Raw genomic sequence first — 16,677 nt, 5'->3', positions numbered from 1 at the left:
CATTTATGCTCCTGGAGCAATTTGAAGAGCAAAGAGGACAAAGGCTTAGGAACCAAATTCATCGTCCTAAAAATTACCAATTTCTCTATGATTACCAAAATTATCGAGTCTTTCCTTGAAGAGAAAATACCATGGACACTTTTCAAGCAGCTCAGAAGTACGGTGGTTTCATGATACGTGAACATCATGCTAGGAAATCAATGCTAACTAGGATGACTTAGATCCTTAAAAGTGCCATATTGGATGATACTTGTATCTCTTTTAGGTGTATTTGTGTTAACAACTCAGTCGATATGTTGTTTGTTTTAATGTGTCTCTTTTAACATGTATTTTACGTACATGTGACGGTGGATCAATTGTTGATAACTCCGTACCATTATTCGCATTCTATATCAAGTGATGATTGTTCGGTCGGTGGTCCATTTTGATTCAAATGTATTGCACCATTGGATCATTCACTACTTGATTAAAACACGGAACATTACATTTTTGTACACTTTGGTGGACAAATAGAGCTAGTAACCTCTTCAATGTATGATTCTATGTATACCGTACCATAGTCGTATCATACATAGCGTATGGCTACTGTGGTTTAGAAGTTAGCTTATGTATTACTTATATTGTTAATTCTTAATCAATTAATGAAGCTAAAGTGGTTAAATCAAGCATTCAAGCACTAATGTTCGAAGTCTCAAAACGTCAATTCAATTCCAAACACTATCAAGGCACCAACGGTCCATTGGGCCCTACACTAAGAACAGTACGTGTGATACGGTCCAACGAAATAAATACCCTAAACCCACCCATTTATTTTTCTGTAAAGATAAAATTTACAAAATTGCAAGGTTTTTTTTTTTTTTTTTTTCCTAACAATTTTTATAAGTGGCTGATCATACCGTGTGACCGGCCATAATAGTGTTACTCGGTCAGTATTACATGGATTACTCAATCAATGTTACTGGGGTTACTTTGTCCGTGTTATAGAGATTACTTTATCAGTGTTACAAGGTCTATATATATGTCAATGTTATAGGGGTTACTTACTTTGTTCTTTTACAACCAGCCACATGGTGTGGCCAACAGTACACAATACAAGCTATTTTTTTCCTTAAGAGATTAGTGTATATGAATCAGGAAGAATTGAACTATAAGTACTACAGTATTATAATTCTTCATTAGTTTCCAGTTAAGATAAAAAAAATATTTTACAATGAAATGACTATATTTTATATCATATATCAATAAATTAGTTCCATTTTAAATATCTCATTAGAGGCCAGGAAAGAAAATATTTACATGTGATATCATGTTTTGATTCATCTCAATGTATAGTTTTTAAAATATCGACATATATGCATATCATAGTTGAATATATTGTTGATTATAAAGTATAAAAACTGAACTCATTAAGCTTTAATAATCATCTATTTATGTTTTTGGTTGAGTTGGTCCTTTAACAATTGTTACTCAAATTTATGAGGTGATAATTGTGCAAACAAATGATACAAATACATAGTAAAAAAAGAAAAATTAGTAAGCATAATTATTTATTTTTCAAAAAAAAAAAAAAAAAGATTATGACATGCGCTATGTTTGAAGTAAAATGAAATGGAGGAAGTATAATACGAGTATACAATATAGTATAACATAGAAATCTAAGAAATTTAAAAGGGTTCTAGTCTTCTAGATGCATGATCATGCTAAGATATCCTAAATTTTACTAGCTAGTAGAAAGTTGTCGATAAGAGAAGTGTCTTGGAGCTTTCAAAAAAAAAAAAAACGTATCTTGGAAAAAAAATTGTGTTATTCTCTTGGAAGATCTTTTCTCCACATATCTTTCAATTATACAAACTAGGAATATTTTTCAATAACAAAACTTTACACTTCGTACTTCGAAAATAATTGATAGAAGTGTATTTTATCTAATTAGCTTGTCCTTAACTCTTCCTTCCCACTTGAGATCTCAAAATGTTCCCTTTCTTGTTTCGTTCTTTTCATTTCTTTAGACTTTAACTATTCATAGATATGAAGGGGGGGAGATTCATGCAAAAGAAAAAAGTTATTAAAATCAAACAAATAAGAATTAAGGTAACATAACTTTTTTTGCGCGTTCAAAGAATATTGGAATTGATTTTTTATGAATCGGAGAAAGAATGCAACAAAGGATAAGATATGCTATTTTTTTTTTCACTTTATTTCATTACATTATTGTTATTAATATCAGACCATAAAAGATCGTTACACCATAAAAATATATATCAGACCAAAATAAATCTTTGTATTTGAGTTTTCTTATTATGAATACCATTTAAAATAATATAATCAACCCGAAAACCTTATTACAAATGCAGCGTATATATTGACATAGATTAGAATTAATCTAAAGTTCTTATAAAGTTTATCCCCTAAAGTAGTTGGCATGTATCCATGACAATGTACACAAAGTTGTATTAATTTAAATACTTAAAGGATGAGAAGGTATTTATACCACAATATAAAATTGAGATGTATTTCAAATTTACAATGTGAACAAATTGAGCTTGTAATAACTTAACACCTAAATAAAAAGTTGAGAAGGTATCTATACCACAATATAAAATTGAGATGCATGTATTACAATGTGAACGAACTTGTAATAACTTAATACCTAAATAAAAGGTTGAGAAGGTATATATACCACAATATATAATTGAGATGTATTACAATAATGGAATGAACTTGTAATAACTTAATTCTTTGTACAAAGTATATTAATTATCCCCTCAAATTATATAAAAAGTTATCAACATGGAATATATATAGGCAATATAGCAATATAGCAATATAGCCACTATTATTGGTCACAACATATCGTAGATTACTAGATTCTCTAATTGCCTATTTAAAGGCCATGCATTCAAGGTAACTTGCTATCTACCAACAACATAATTTCATCTAACAAATAAATTAAAAAAAACTTCTCTAATTTTTCAAAGTTCTAATTATACACTAGCCACTAGGAAAACTAACATGGCGCCTCCTACTCTTCCCCCTCATGTTGCTAGGGAAGCCTTCATGTCGTTGGACCAATTCTACGAGCAGCAGAGATCGGGGCAAAGATCGAGGGCTCGACCTCAAACTCGACCACAATACCAAGCCTATCGTCCACCAAGGGAGAGAACTATTGATAGTGTGCAAGCTGCTAGGGTATATGGTGGAATGATGATTTGTGAACACTATGCCAAAAATCGTGGAAAAAAATCTTCATTTGGAAAGGCTTACTACTAAATTTATGTACGATTGTGTAGTATGTGTGTCTTTCATCAATTAATGTAATGCGTAATGTATAATAGCAGGTCGAAGAAGTGCCAAAGTATCAAATAAATGTAATTGTACTTAGTGAGTGAGTGAGTGGTAGTAACTCAAGGATCGGACTATCGGAGTATGTTGTATTGTTATAAGTTACAATATGATGAGAAAGTAGCTTAACTAATCCAATTCTCTCTCTCCTTTTTTTTTTTTTTTTTTTTTTTTTTGAAGTTTATACGTTATGTGAATTTTGCCAAATGTCTAAGTTAAAAAGAATTACTATAAAATTATAATAATGGATAATTTATGCTCTTAATTAAATTCAGGTGATCGATAAAAAAGATAACCTAATATTACAACATAGTCGATATGATCATATGATATAGATATTTATTAGTGTAGCATATATTTAAAACTAGAAATAAGCAAAGATCTCATTTGTAATTTTCATGTGATATGTGCGTTGTTACAATCAAAACAGCCCCTTTGCACCCTTTCATTTATACCATTTCACCATTATCTAATTTTGAATTACATCTTCAAACAACACCATCTATTTTATTAATATCGAAATAGATTTCTAGAATATAATAATTACGAATAAGTGTCCGATTTTAAACTTGTGCACGACATTCCTACTAAAAAGTAAAAACATATGATCCTTGCTTTACCATGAGTTCAATACTATAAATTGTTCTCATAATATGACCCAAAAGGCCAAAACCTATAACATGTTCTCGGGCCTACTTGGTGTTGGGCTACACATAAAAGTAAGAATTTGGTTAGATTTTTTAGTGGATTTATTTAGAAAATTTCTTAAGATTTTACTTGAACAATTGGTACTTGAGTTCCCTTGCAACGAATATTTTTGCACGACTTGGCACAGTCCAACTGGAAAAAAGAACGACACGGATACGAGCATGCTGTAGGCAGGCACGACACGTTACTGTGTGTGTCGAGCCACGGACCGCCGTTATTTGGGAGAAGTACGATAAGACATATCAAGACAAAGCACGTTAAAATCAATGAAGTTTTGCTTAGGCACGCAAGCTCGGCACGTGAGTCTATGTCAAGCACGAGCCAACCTTTTGAAAATTTAGGCACGACATGAAACTCGTGGGCCGAGCCATGAGCCAACCCTAGCTAACTCTAAAGCACGTGAGCATGGCAAGAGGTACGACCTAACATGGCCCAATTGCCCAAAGCCATCTTTAGGTACACCCAGGCCGTGTACTCTAAAGTTAAGTGCATTGAAGGATTTTATCTATTTGTTCATTTATGTAAGAGTAAAATTGATCAAATGAGCGAAAAATCAATTATTTCAGGTACCATGCTTTTGTGAAATTTTTCTAGTTCATTGTTAGATTGAAAATGAATTAGAAGAGAGGTTTGGCCAAAAAGTTAAATATAAAAAAGAATTGTTGTACGAGTTTTATGGAAGAGATCATTGGCCAGGATCTTACCTTCTTGGTTGCTTATAAAGGGTCAATATGCCATACATACAACCATACAATAGGAGAATTTTACTCAATGCAATCCGTATAACTGTAGTTACTGTACAACTATCTATCCTAAAATCAATTGATAATAGATGGAGTATTTCACCCATCTTATATTATACAAGCTAAGTTAATTATTACGGAGCATTCTTTAATTATTAGATACCCTGTCAACCAAAAGTTTAAGCTGACAGTTAAAACTCACGATTGATTTAAATAATTTATCATTCTTCTTTGGTATCATTTTGTGCCAACTACTGCCAACTTATATGTAGGAATGTAGGATATTTCTCCCTCAAAATTTTCATTGAAAGGGGAGGTGAGTTTCCATTATTTTCTCCATTGTAAAAGCCAAAAAGGATGGTGTTATGAAAGAGGTAGGATTATTAATGGATCCCCTCTTTAGGCTCTCTCCTTTTTTCTTTCCCCTAATAATTTATTCAAACAAAAAAATTTATTCCAGTTCCTTTTCCCTTCCCTCAGCTCATTTCCTCTCCATTTCCTCTTGTCCAAGTAAAATGTTAGCGTATATATTTATAATATATATTTGGTACGTAATAGTTTTACAAGAAAATAGTTAAAAATATTAATAGTCAAACTTGTGTATTGATAAATTTTACCTATAGTTTGTTTTTCCGAGTTCTTATTTACCACCCAATTTTCTTATTTTATCAAATTTTACTTTATTCTTTGTGATAATCTACGTTTATTGTTTTTAATCATATAAGGCCCCATTATATGAGATTACTTTATACTTTTATAGTTAACTAGTTTAACTCCCGTGCAATGCACGGTTATTATTAAATCTTATAAAGAGTTATTATATTGAATTTTATAAAAAATTATACTCATAATACTAATTCAAAAATAAATATAACTTTAAAATCATACCTAGGTATACTAATGTTGAGAATAGTAACACTTAGACTTGATTTTATTTTTTTAAAGGGGTCTATGAGGTTTTATTTTAAAAAGTAAAGAACTAAGGATAGTATCCGCGCATGTGCTTTATTATTGATACGAATTTAAGAGTAAAAAATAAAGTGTATATGTGTGTTAACAAAATGTTTTTATTTTTTATTGAATTGAATTGAATATTATTGCAAAAGTAACAAAATTAGAAAAAATGAATAAATAAATAAAAAGTTGATAGTATTAACGATAACTAAGATAATATATAGTAATATTGGTGTGTCTTTTTTTTTTTTGAACATATATAGAGGCGATAGAGTAGTATTATTTAATAATATTGTCATTCATTTTTTTTACAAAAAAAAAAAAAAAAAAAAAAAAACCTTATATTATTTTTGAAAAAAAAAACCTTATATTAAATACTACGTTTATTTAAAAATATATTAGTTGGGTTTATATGGAGAATTATTATTGTTAATAATTTTAATGGGAAAAAAGATGTTTTGGATTATTATAATTTACTTTCCTTAAAAAATATGTGGGAAAACGGAAAGCAAAATGGACGGGAAAATTACTAATAACATTGTGACAAGTGTTATTTTAGATTTGCTTTTAGTATAGGTTAATTGATTGATTGATATGTCTCATACTCTCTCTATCTCCTTCTTTGTAAAATTTAAGTAAAATTATGTAACATATTAGTTGCTATGATAAATTGATAATTAAGCAGAAGTTAAGAAAACAAGGAAACTATATGTATGTGCAGTGTATCAATTAAAATGTTGCGATTACTTTTTGAAAAAGAAAGATAAATGAAGATGATAGAGCACACTGCACACGCGAAGCTAGACATTAGACCTCTCAACTACTTTTTTTTTTTTTTTTTTTTTTTGAAAAAAAGTCCTAAAGGACACTAAATTTCATTAATATAAGCCATACGACATCTACAATTGACAATGAACGATAATGAAAACGAATTTAACAAAATCAAACAAGAATTAATCGGGGAATGGCTAAGAATCCAAATACATAAATATAACAATTCGGCATATTCTCGATTTGTTGTCTCATACAACTTTTTGAGTGGATCCGTCGTCACTTCGCAATTTTGTGAGAAAGTAAATTCTTGTGCTAATTCCATAACTAGGGGTGGCAATATCATCCAAACCCGATGGATAACCATCCACCCGATCCAAATATATGGAGGAAAACCCGAACTTAAGCGGATGACGAATGGATGATGGATGGATCGGGTGACGGATCGGGTCGGATACGGATGATGATACATCCAACCCATCACCCGACCCATCCATCCACCTGTTAAATTTATATAAAAAAAAATAAAAATAAATATTTTTTTAATAATTTAATGTCTATTGTAGTGTTAGGAATTGACATTTGTTTTAATTTAGTTAAAAGGAACAAGTATTAGAAAGATGTATCAAAGTTTTAATAAATTTGATCACTTTTTTTGTCAAATCTTGATTTTAATTATGAAAATGAAAAGTTATATTTATATATTTATTTCACCCGATTCATCCATGGATGACGGATGGATCGGATGTGGATGAAAAAAAATTAGGTAATGGATGGGTCGGGTGATGGATGGATCGTTGGTGGATGGAGGCGGATGAAGCATCACCCGACCCACCTCCGATCCATTGCTATCTCTATCCATAACCCAAATCCGAGCCACAATCAATAGTAGCCCCGCACAACCGGAGACCAAATTAAGCACAAATAAAATCTTGTCTTTCGAAGGAGTACGAATAACCTTGTCTTTCGAAGGAGATCAAAAAAACCTTGTCTTTCGAAGGAGAGAAACCCTTTATTTTGAGGGAGACATTATTGTAACCTAAAACAAAAGGCTTAAAAGTAAATAAAGATTGGGGCTTTCCACCGGTGAAATCCGATGGAAGCCCCTTTAAAATTGACAATGGAGACTAGGTTTAGGAGGGAGAATCTTATAAAAAAAAAAAAAAAAAGTTTAGGAGAGAGAAGATAGAAAAGTAGACCTCTCAACTATTGGTTATTGGTTATCGAAATTAAGAAAAAAGGGGGGCGAATCCAAGAAGAAAGAGTAGGATGGCCGAGGGAAGTGTCTTTGTAGTTAGAGACATGAAATCAAAAGCTCTACAAACAAGAGCTTACAGACACACCACTTCCAACCAAAATTCTTTTTCTATTACATAAACAATGCACTTTCTTTCTTTTTTTTTTCTTTTTTAATTAATGTGTCATATCTTGATGGTTGAGCCATCTACTTACTTACCAATGCTACTCCCCTTTCTAAATTCATCTCTTACTTTAAACCAATTGGCTAAACGACAATTTCCCACCTCCCTAAATCATTATTCCCTATTATTCTCTTTATTTCAGCCTGGCTTTGTCTTTTACCGCTCAATATTATTACTCCTTCGATCACTTGTGATAAAACCTATTGTTAATACGGATACAAGAAAGATAATACGGTAGAAATCAACAAACAAGAATATAAATTTTACATTTGGTTCAGTAGTTAGGTCCTGTTCTTTTGAGCTTATGCGCAACAAAGCAGGTGTGACGTGCAAGAGAAGAGTTTGTAGTGATATTGAAAAAGTAAAGATTAAGTTGCTAGGTTAATCTCTAAAGGAGTTTATATAGTACTCCTACTCCAAAACCATAATAGGCTCCAAAACAGAAAACCATACAAGAATATGTTTTCTAGTTATTAAAAGCATATTCTAACATACACTTTAATTTTTTAAAATAAAAGTTTCATTCCTCGGTTAGATAAAGTCTATCATCCACTTACTATTTCTCTTAAAGTGGATAAAACTTCATATAACTCCGCTTCACAAATATTAAAATAGTACCATTACCTTTAAATTATATTCAACTTTTAATTTTGTTAATAATATCTCAGCATAACTCAACTATTAAAGCTATATGCTCAAAAAGATAAAACGAGCTTTTATTTTCAGATATTCATCTTTGCCTAATTTAATTATTCTCGTTTAAAATCATACAAGTATTAGGCTATTCTAAGAATATAAACTACTATAAAGTGGCAAGTTCTACTACAATTAATCATTTTTTTTTAAAAAAAATAATAATATATGATGATGTATGTCTCTATTTAAAACAATAATTTATATCTACTAATTCTATAGATCAAAGTTGGACATTGCCTTTTACTCTCGATCACCCACATTGTAGAAAGTAGATACACTTTCTGTTGTGTACTTTAGTCAAAATTTACATGTTGCTATGTTGTACACAAAACAAGTGGTCGTTTGGTCATTCATAGAGAGTTGCATTACATTTAGACAGGGAATTATAGAAATGGTTGAATTATAAAGCTTAATTGCAAGCAAACCATGTAAATATATTTTGTCAATAACCGAATAACTTATAACTTTATAGGAATTTGTGATGCAGTCTGAGCCTCATCACCTCTAAATTGAAAAAACTAAAACAAACTCCTATCATTAACAAAAACTAAATAATACTTCATCAAAGTTAGGACTTTTGATTGTTTAGGTCACTTGACATAGTGTTAAAGTCAGCGTGATAGAAAAGTCGTCATGAATGAGATTAATTTATTAATTTCATATACTACCTCCGATTTTTATTATTTGTAACTTTAGGGTATTATTTGTGAAATATAAAATATTCTAAAGTTGCAAATAATAAAAATCAGAGGTAGTACTCCGTAATATTTTTGAGAAGAGAAGGTCAGATTTAATATACACCACATTAATATATCAACTTTAAAAAGCTCTCACATAAAAGGATGTAATGACTATAAAACCATTAATCCAAAACTTCAACAATCCTATCTAAAATATTACAATTAAAAAAGAAAAAGAAAAAGTATATGACACAAAAAGAATAAAACTAAAGAAGAAAGAATAAAAGTTAGGATTAAAATATACACCAACTTTCACCCCCCAAGTACAACCTCTTGGTGGGTAGCAAGTGCAAGGCTTTGGCAGTCGCGCAACTCTGAAAGCACACAAACATACACACACACTCACACTCACACTCACACTCACACTAGGCTATTATTTTTGTGTAGTCCTAAATTGTACTTGCATTGTTGTATATTTATATTATTACTCAAAAGAATACCACGCCAAAAACCCATACTCTGAATTCCTCCCAAGTCCCACCCATCTTTCTATCTATCTATCTATCCCATTTACCCAAACCCCCACATGCTCCCCCTTCCATTTCCCAATTCACCTTCTTCATCATCATCTCCACCACCACCATTATTATCTTTTCTCATTACTCATTACTCTTACCTTCTATCAGTATAAACAAACATACAACGTCGTATCCATCTATCTATCTATCTGTCTATACTATTATCGTGTTATGTTAGTTAGCTAGAGGTAGCTAGTAACTAACTAACTGCGACGATTTGGGTTACCATTGAGAATTTCCCTGCTGGTGTTGAAAATTAAAATACACGACCATGATCACTCTATTGGATTTCTACCATGTAATGACGGCCATGGTGCCGCTTTACGTGGCTATGATCCTCGCTTATGGTTCTGTTAAGTGGTGGAAAATCTTTAGTCCCGATCAATGTTCGGGTATTAATAGATTTGTAGCGTTGTTCGCGGTTCCACTTCTTTCGTTCCATTTCATTTCGAGTAATAACCCGTACACGATGAACCTAAGGTTCATCGCGGCGGATACTCTTCAAAAAGTGATCGTCCTGACCGCGCTTGCGATCTGGAGTAGGGTAAGCAAGCGCGGTTCACTCGAGTGGACGATCACGTTATTTTCATTGTCAACGCTTCCAAACACACTTGTTATGGGTATCCCTTTATTAAAAGGAATGTACGGGGATTTCTCGGGTAGTCTTATGGTACAAATTGTTGTGTTACAATGTATCATTTGGTACACGTTAATGTTGTTCATGTTCGAATATCGAGCAGCTAGGATGCTGATATCCGAACAGTTTCCGGACTCTGCCGCCTCCATCGTGTCGATCCATGTCGACTCCGATGTCGTCTCATTAGACGGGCGGCAGGTCCTCGAGACCGAGGCCGAAATCAAAGAAGATGGAAAGTTACACGTGACTGTGCGCAGGTCTAACGCGTCACGGTCCGATATTTTCTCTAGAAGGTCACACGGGTTTTCTTCGACGACTCCTAGGCCGTCGAACTTAACCAATGCCGAAATTTACTCGTTACAATCGTCTAGGAACCCGACACCGCGAGGGTCGAGTTTTAATCACACCGATTTCTACTCGATGACCGGTGGTGGTGGTGGAAGGAGGTCAAACTTTGGTGCAGGAGATGTTTACGAGTTAGGTTTGACCACCTCTAGGGGTCCCACTCCAAGACCTTCTAACTTCGAGGAAGATAGTGGGGGTAATAGTAACAGGCCTCAGCAGCCGAAGTACACACAATATCCCGCGCCTAATCCAGGGATGTTTTCTCCTACTAAGAAGGATAATAGTAGTACTGGAATAGCTAAAACCAATAGTATTACGAACACGATAACAACCACGAGTACAAATACTAATACTAATAGTAACGCGGCCGCGAAGAAGGCTAAGGGTGGAGATGAAGCTGGGAAGGATCTTCATATGTTTGTATGGAGTGCTGGTAATTCCCCTGTATCGGATGTATTTGGTGGGCATGATCATTATGGTGTTGCAGCTGATCAGTCTATTAAGGAAGTTCGGATGAATGTGTCTCCTAGTAAAGGTACGTACTTATCACTCTCTACATCTTTCGTTGTCACGTTATTAGTTTAAATTGCCGAACCTTAATGTGTGACTATTAATTTTGTATAGAGAATGTATTCATGTTGCAATGTTTACTACTACCTCTATTACACGTTATGTGCAACGATTTGACATAAAGCAGACGATTTGACATAAAGCAGAGAGGAAAAATGTCTAATCGTTGCACATAACCTGTCACGGAGGTAGTATTATTGTTACCGTTTTTTATTTTCACTACCTTGCTTGATTAGATATTTTTTTGAAATTAATATTTTTTTTTGTTAATCACTTGTAAGATAATGTTGCCACTCCGATAATGTCCCTACCCAATATATTGACCCATCTTTCATTGGATTCTTCAATGTCGCATGCATATTTTGAATCTTGTAAATGATACTCACTCCAAAATATTGCAAGTAAAAATAAAAAGATAATTTGGAAAATGGAGTTTTTTGAGGTGGGAATAATGATATGGTATGAATGACTAGAGCAATTATAATATAAAGACAATTTTTATTCATTGTTGAAATGAAAATAGAACTTTAATTATCAAAAGTATTTGGTGTAGCAAATTAAAATTCAATTCTTTTTTACTTTAGTTATCATTGGAACTAGTTTTACATGGATAGTTATTTTGAGTAAAGAGTACTCATTGGAAAAGTGTTTTGACTTCTAAAAGTTAATTCTACACATAACACATCAAGTTTTTTTTTTTAAAATAAAGTACGGAGTATAATATATTGTGAATAACTAAATAAATCATAATTAATCTTTTTATTTTATTAAGATACGGAGTATGTCTATGTATTTTTAAGGTAGGTATATGCTCATCGTATACCTACAAGGCTACACAAATTAATAATAAAAGTAATAAAAGATACAAATCCGTAAATGTTTAATATTTCGTATAACCGTTGGACACGTACAATTATTTGTCGTAATATGAATATTTTAAGCTACTTTGTGATTGACAAGTTAAAACGTTTATTCTTGTCTTTAAAACCTGTGTAACATAAGTACCATTTCATCATCTATCGTATACTGTATTATTATTGTCATTTAATACTACTACTATTTTAATTTGTAGAAAATATTAATTAATTAGTTAAATATATTGTTAATGGCCAATATAGTGGAGGGTGGAAGAGATAATAATCAAGAAGAATACATGAATGGAGATGAATTTAGCTTTGGAAATAGAGGAATAGAAGGAGAAATGAAAGAGCATGCGAAAGTGGATGATGGAAAGCCCAAAACTTTACCACCAGCTAGTGTTATGACAAGACTCATACTCATCATGGTTTGGAGGAAACTTATTAGAAATCCCAACACTTATTCAAGTTTAATTGGCCTTACTTGGTCTTTGGTCTCCTTCAGGTAACTTTTTCTTTTACTTGTATTCAATAGTATTTGTAACTTCAATTCACTTTAATTTGCATAATGAATTTATTGCCTTGGATATAAGTGTTTGGATCAACATTCTTGTTTCTAGTCACACGCGGGTTGTGGTTGTTATTTGAACAAAAGTCGTTATGATCTCGTGCTTGTAATCCATTACTGTTATCGTTATTTATTACTCACTCCTTATCAAACATGCGTTATTTCTTAAAGTTATTAACTATGCAATAATGCAACGTTACCTTTTAAAGTTGCAATTAGAATTTCACTTTCAATCATGAACTTATTGTCGTGGATAAGTGCTATATTGGTCATGCACGGGATTTTTACATGAACAAAAGTGATGTCCTTTTAATGTAAACTCATTACTGTTATTGTCATTTATTACTGATGTCTGTCTATCAAACACGCGTTATTACTTAAAGTTAATCACTTAACGTAACGCTACTCGCTAGCTCTAACACATAAGTAGGTTTGTTATATGTGTATATGGCGGTGTGACATAAGTATTCATTACTGTTATTGTTATTTATTACTGTCTGTCTATCAAACGCGCGTTATTGCTTAAAGTTATTCACTTAACGTAACGTTACTCGTTCTAACACATATGTAGGTTTGTTATATGTGTGTATATGGTGGTGTGATATAAGTATATTCATTATTGTTAATGTTATTTATTACTGTCTGTCTATCAAACGCGCGTTATTGCTTAAACTTAATCATAACGTAACTCGATCTGACACATATGTGGGTTTGTTACATCTATGTTTATGGTGGTGTGATATAGGTATCACGTAGAGATGCCGGCCATAATAGCAAAGTCGATATCGATATTGTCGGATGCAGGGCTTGGCATGGCCATGTTCAGTCTAGGTCAGTCACAACATTTCTTAGTTTTGTGTTTCTCTTTCTCTACTTTATGCTTTTCAGATCAGGAGACATGCGCTCTTCTCTTTTTCTCTTTATAACTTTTATTATCAAAAGTTGTTAACCAGCAAGTATTAGCCAACTGATCTTAATGCAAGTGTATGTCATCAATATAACTATTTTTCCTAGTGCTTGTAATCATGTCTTACCGTGGGCCTTTTCATTATTAGAATATTTTCCCTATATAATACTTATTGGAATCATGTAATTGGGCATCATCATACTTTGGAAATCTTAGAGTACATTTTATATCTACTTATCTAGAAAATGCATTAAAGGACTTAATTAAATTAAGAGCAAAGTGTTATGTAGAGTTTATGTATTTATTTCACTTTATCCCTTAATTATATATACACAAATTAACTGCTATGCATTTACAAAGCATATAGGAGGGCAAAAATGTAAATTTGGCAAGTTTTTGGAAAAAAAGCTAACTCTATCGTAGTACATTATAATGTACCATTATGCATCTACTGTATAATGTATCATTAAAGTATAAGTTGTCTATATAGTACAACTATACATACAGTGGTACTTTTTACCTTTCTATAAATTGAATATTTTCCCCTAAAATACTTACCACTTGTTACCTGTCACTTTCTAAGCTAACTAGTGTATGAGAAATGCGAGTTTATATTTTGTAAAGTAATTACTTATTTTCTATACCACAAAGCATTTAAAAGGAGTGTATGTTTGAATTGAGTACATTTGTTTGTACCAAGTACAATATGAATCAATTAAGTTTATTTACATGTACCATTGATAGATGTGACAAATAAATTTGAAAAAAAATCAGTATTACATTACATGAATTTTCATAACGATAGAATATGCATATTCTTAGAAAAGATCAGTTTTGCTTAATTAAGTTAATTAAAATTAAGATATTAATTTTGTGGGTGATTAAAAATGAAATACAGGATTGTTCATGGCATTGCAACCAAGGATAATAGCATGTGGAAATTCGGTAGCAACATTTTCAATGGCAGTACGATTCCTAACTGGCCCAGCTGTCATGGCTGCTGCTTCCATTGTTGTTGGCCTTCGCGGCGTTCTTTTACACGTTGCCATCGTCCAGGTCACTACTTCTCACTTTTATCCCACCTTTTTTTTAATCAACCTTTTTATGATTTTATTCTATGAAATTAATTTGAAATTATGCTTCGTACTTCGTATTATCCTCACTTTCGTTTAGGGTATGTGCCATGATGAGCCAATGAAATTAAATTAATATCTCCTCCTCTAAGTAATACTCTTTCCGGTGTCTCAATTTAGGACTTGTTCTCTTCAGCTTATTTTTAGTTCAGTTTAGTTCAGTTCATCTCCAATAAGTTCAGTTCAGTTCTTATCTTAATTTTCTTATCTTAATTCAGTTCATTTCAGTTCAGTTCAGCTCCAATAAGTTCAGTTCAACTCAGCCTAGTTCAGTCAATTAGAACAAACCCTTAATCAGATAATTGGACTTAGATTTTTAACAAATTAAATAACCCTCTTTTACGCCTTAAAAATTAGATTTAATAACAAAAAATTGGATCACTTCATTATCTCCTATCTCATTTACTTTTTAATAAGTGAGCAAACTCAGGTTAATATATATTCATCTCAATACATGATTCATTAATGCCATAAAAATAGACCATCCTTGTTTAAGGTGTTATGTTGAGCATGTATGTGTTACCCAAGTAAGAGGCTAAAACTTGAGATTGAACCATTTACAAACCTAAGCGAACTTTTATTAATAAATCAATTGGTGACAAGTGAAATAACTTTTAATTCATTTTAGTTATATCTCTTATATTCTCCTATTTTACAAGTACTTTATCAAATTCGTTAGTTGGTCTTCTAACCCTAATCAAAGGACGTTATTGAATGTAAATCTCATGTCTTTTATGGTTAAACATGTTGAACAAAACACAGGCAGCACTCCCACAAGGAATAGTTCCCTTTGTATTCGCCAAGGAGTACAATGTTCATCCTGATATTCTTAGCACAGGGTAATTACAAGCATTATATCTCTAATAGATATTAATTATCTTTATGCTCAATTTTTCTTAATTAATTACCTAAATTAGTTTATTAATTTTTATCTAATTTCTTCTATGCAGCGTCATATTTGGAATGCTAATCGCGCTACCAATCACACTCCTCTACTACATTTTGTTGGGTCTATAGACTTTGTTTTAATTTGTTGTATGTAAACTTCAAGACTAAGTGGTTAGTTAATTCTAGGGATAAGGGGGAGTAAGTAAGAGGTTGATTTTATGAGTTTTTTTCTTTGCAAAAAATTATGTAAAATTATGCTTGTAGTCCATTTATTTATAGATAAAATGAATCCTGAAAATTTTAGTTTATACTAACTCTTTTCACCTTTAGTTATTAGCTCCTCAACAGGTTCATCATAACATATACGAGATCATAATGAAAGAGATTTATTATATATGTAAAAGGATGACTCGTGTATGGTGTATTCTATTAATCAGATTTGATGAGATTACTTAAATTATGTAAATTTAACCAAACTTAGCTAAACATGTTATTAAAAATTATTTTAGTTGTAAAATAAACATGATGAGCAAATCTTATAGGAACTTATTCTCATAAACTTAACTAATCTAAAGTTATTGATTATGTATACACTTATATTCCTTGAAATAAATAAATTGCGAAATTAAGTTCTACACAACATGTACTCCATAATCAAACTTTTATTTCAAGGATTTTAAAAATAATTTCTAACAGCCCGGCCCATAATCAAATTACAAAAATATTTAAGAAATTCAATTTAATTAGATTTGGACAAGGGCTACAAGGCATACCCATTGATCACGATCATAAGATTTGCTCAAATCAATGTTAATGGATCATCTAAATCAAAAGTTTAAGCTGATGGTTAAGGTCCAGGAATACATTTTATACTCTATCACT

The 16,677-nt window shown here is 31.8% G+C and overlaps 1 protein-coding gene across 1 annotated transcript; it reads left to right on the top strand.

Moving 5' to 3' along the window:
• The first annotated feature begins 9,721 nt into the window (after window positions 1–9,721).
• Window positions 9,722–16,103, top strand: LOC145635228 (putative auxin efflux carrier component 1c). Its single transcript, XM_081686518.1, has 6 exons — window positions 9,722–11,407; window positions 12,561–12,804; window positions 13,613–13,698; window positions 14,673–14,830; window positions 15,670–15,746; window positions 15,858–16,103. The coding sequence occupies exons 1-6, from the start codon at window positions 10,162–10,164 to the stop codon at window positions 15,922–15,924; spliced, it is 1,878 nt and encodes a 625-aa protein (XP_081542644.1). The 5' UTR covers window positions 9,722–10,161; the 3' UTR covers window positions 15,925–16,103.
• The last annotated feature ends 574 nt before the right edge of the window (window positions 16,104–16,677 follow it).

Source organism: Chenopodium album, chromosome 6, assembly GCF_948465745.1.
Source record: "Chenopodium album chromosome 6, dcCheAlbu1.1, whole genome shotgun sequence".
Classification (NCBI taxonomy): domain Eukaryota; kingdom Viridiplantae; phylum Streptophyta; class Magnoliopsida; order Caryophyllales; family Amaranthaceae; genus Chenopodium; species Chenopodium album.
The sequence above is the reverse complement of the archived record's forward strand: the minus strand, read 5'-3'. Positions and strand labels throughout refer to the sequence as shown.